The sequence below is a fragment of the Trichechus manatus genome, unplaced genomic scaffold (genome assembly GCF_000243295.1).
Source record: "Trichechus manatus latirostris isolate Lorelei unplaced genomic scaffold, TriManLat1.0 scaffold00072, whole genome shotgun sequence".
NCBI classification, from domain to species: domain Eukaryota; kingdom Metazoa; phylum Chordata; class Mammalia; order Sirenia; family Trichechidae; genus Trichechus; species Trichechus manatus.
The window spans coordinates 966,494-967,491 of NW_004444008.1; the positions used below are offsets into that span (position 1 = coordinate 966,494).

Genomic DNA, 998 nt, shown 5'->3' on the forward strand with positions numbered 1-998 from the left:
CCTCTTGCCCTGCAAGGATACATATGAAGGACGTGGTCGCAATGGCCAGGATGGTGCCCGTGGGGATAGACTTCTGGGCATCCCTGAGGTCCCCAGAGCGGTTCGAGCCCGCCATGATGCCTACGGGACAGGCAGACAGTCAGCCAGCACGGCGCCCGAAAGCCTAGGCTACGTGGGTTTCCAAAGAACACTGTCCTGCTGGTCAAGGCCGTGTGAGCAGAGTTACATGAAGCTGGTGCTCAAAAGTGACTCTGCAGCACCCCGTGTCCACCCAGCAGCGGACGGCGCGTGTCAGCAAGTCCTTGCTGCAGTCACAGGCTACCCGTGACAACAAAGCACGTGCAGTGAGCCTGCACACAAAGCCGTTCCTCACCCGCCTCCCTGCAGCCCGTCAGAACCCACACGGGATGCAGGGACCTCGACTTTTCTTTCCTGAGCAAAACAGTAAAGAAAAAAGGGAACAGTGACGAGAGCAAGTGTTAGAGCCAAGAGAGGGACAGACAGAGAGACAAAGAACACAGAAACAGAGATACACAGAGGGAACACAAAGACCAAGGAGGAACACAGAGACAAAGAGAGACGCAGAGACAGAAGTAGTGAGAGACAGAGAGAGACGCACAGAGAAGGCGGGCGACTCGGGGACCCCCTCGGCTCACCAGTCACGGAAGGGAAGTAGATGCCGACCAGCAGGGTGAAGTGGGTCATGATGTCGGTGAGCACGTAGGGCAGGCTGCTGGCCCTGGCCTCGTCTGGTGCAGGGACTGAGGGAGTCCCCTCCTTCTCCACAAACGAGCCCTTGTCCATGTACGTGCTCCACAGGTTATCTGTCAGGAACACAGCACCGAGGAGCTTCCTCACGGTCCAGAACCTTCCCTCAAGGCTCCCTCTGCCCTGAGGCAAGGGCCACCCACCCGCTGGGGGCCTCAGCCCATGCCCAGTGGACACAGCCCCTGGCTGAGTGTTAGCGACCCCCACTCTGTCTTCCTGTTTCAAACATC

At 58.5% G+C, this 998-nt stretch overlaps 1 protein-coding gene across 1 annotated transcript in view; it reads right to left on the bottom strand.

Annotated features, from left to right (window-relative positions):
• The window catches only part of SLC12A7 (solute carrier family 12 member 7), a 63,334-nt gene that overhangs the window by 24,371 nt on the left and 37,965 nt on the right, over positions 1 to 998 (bottom strand). Inside the window, exons 9-10 of the mRNA XM_023734820.1 lie at positions 657 to 824; positions 22 to 120 (exon numbers count right to left, since the gene is read on the bottom strand). Of these exons, the coding sequence (XP_023590588.1) occupies positions 22 to 120; positions 657 to 824 (267 nt within the window). The remainder of the gene's footprint in view (positions 1 to 21; positions 121 to 656; positions 825 to 998) is intronic.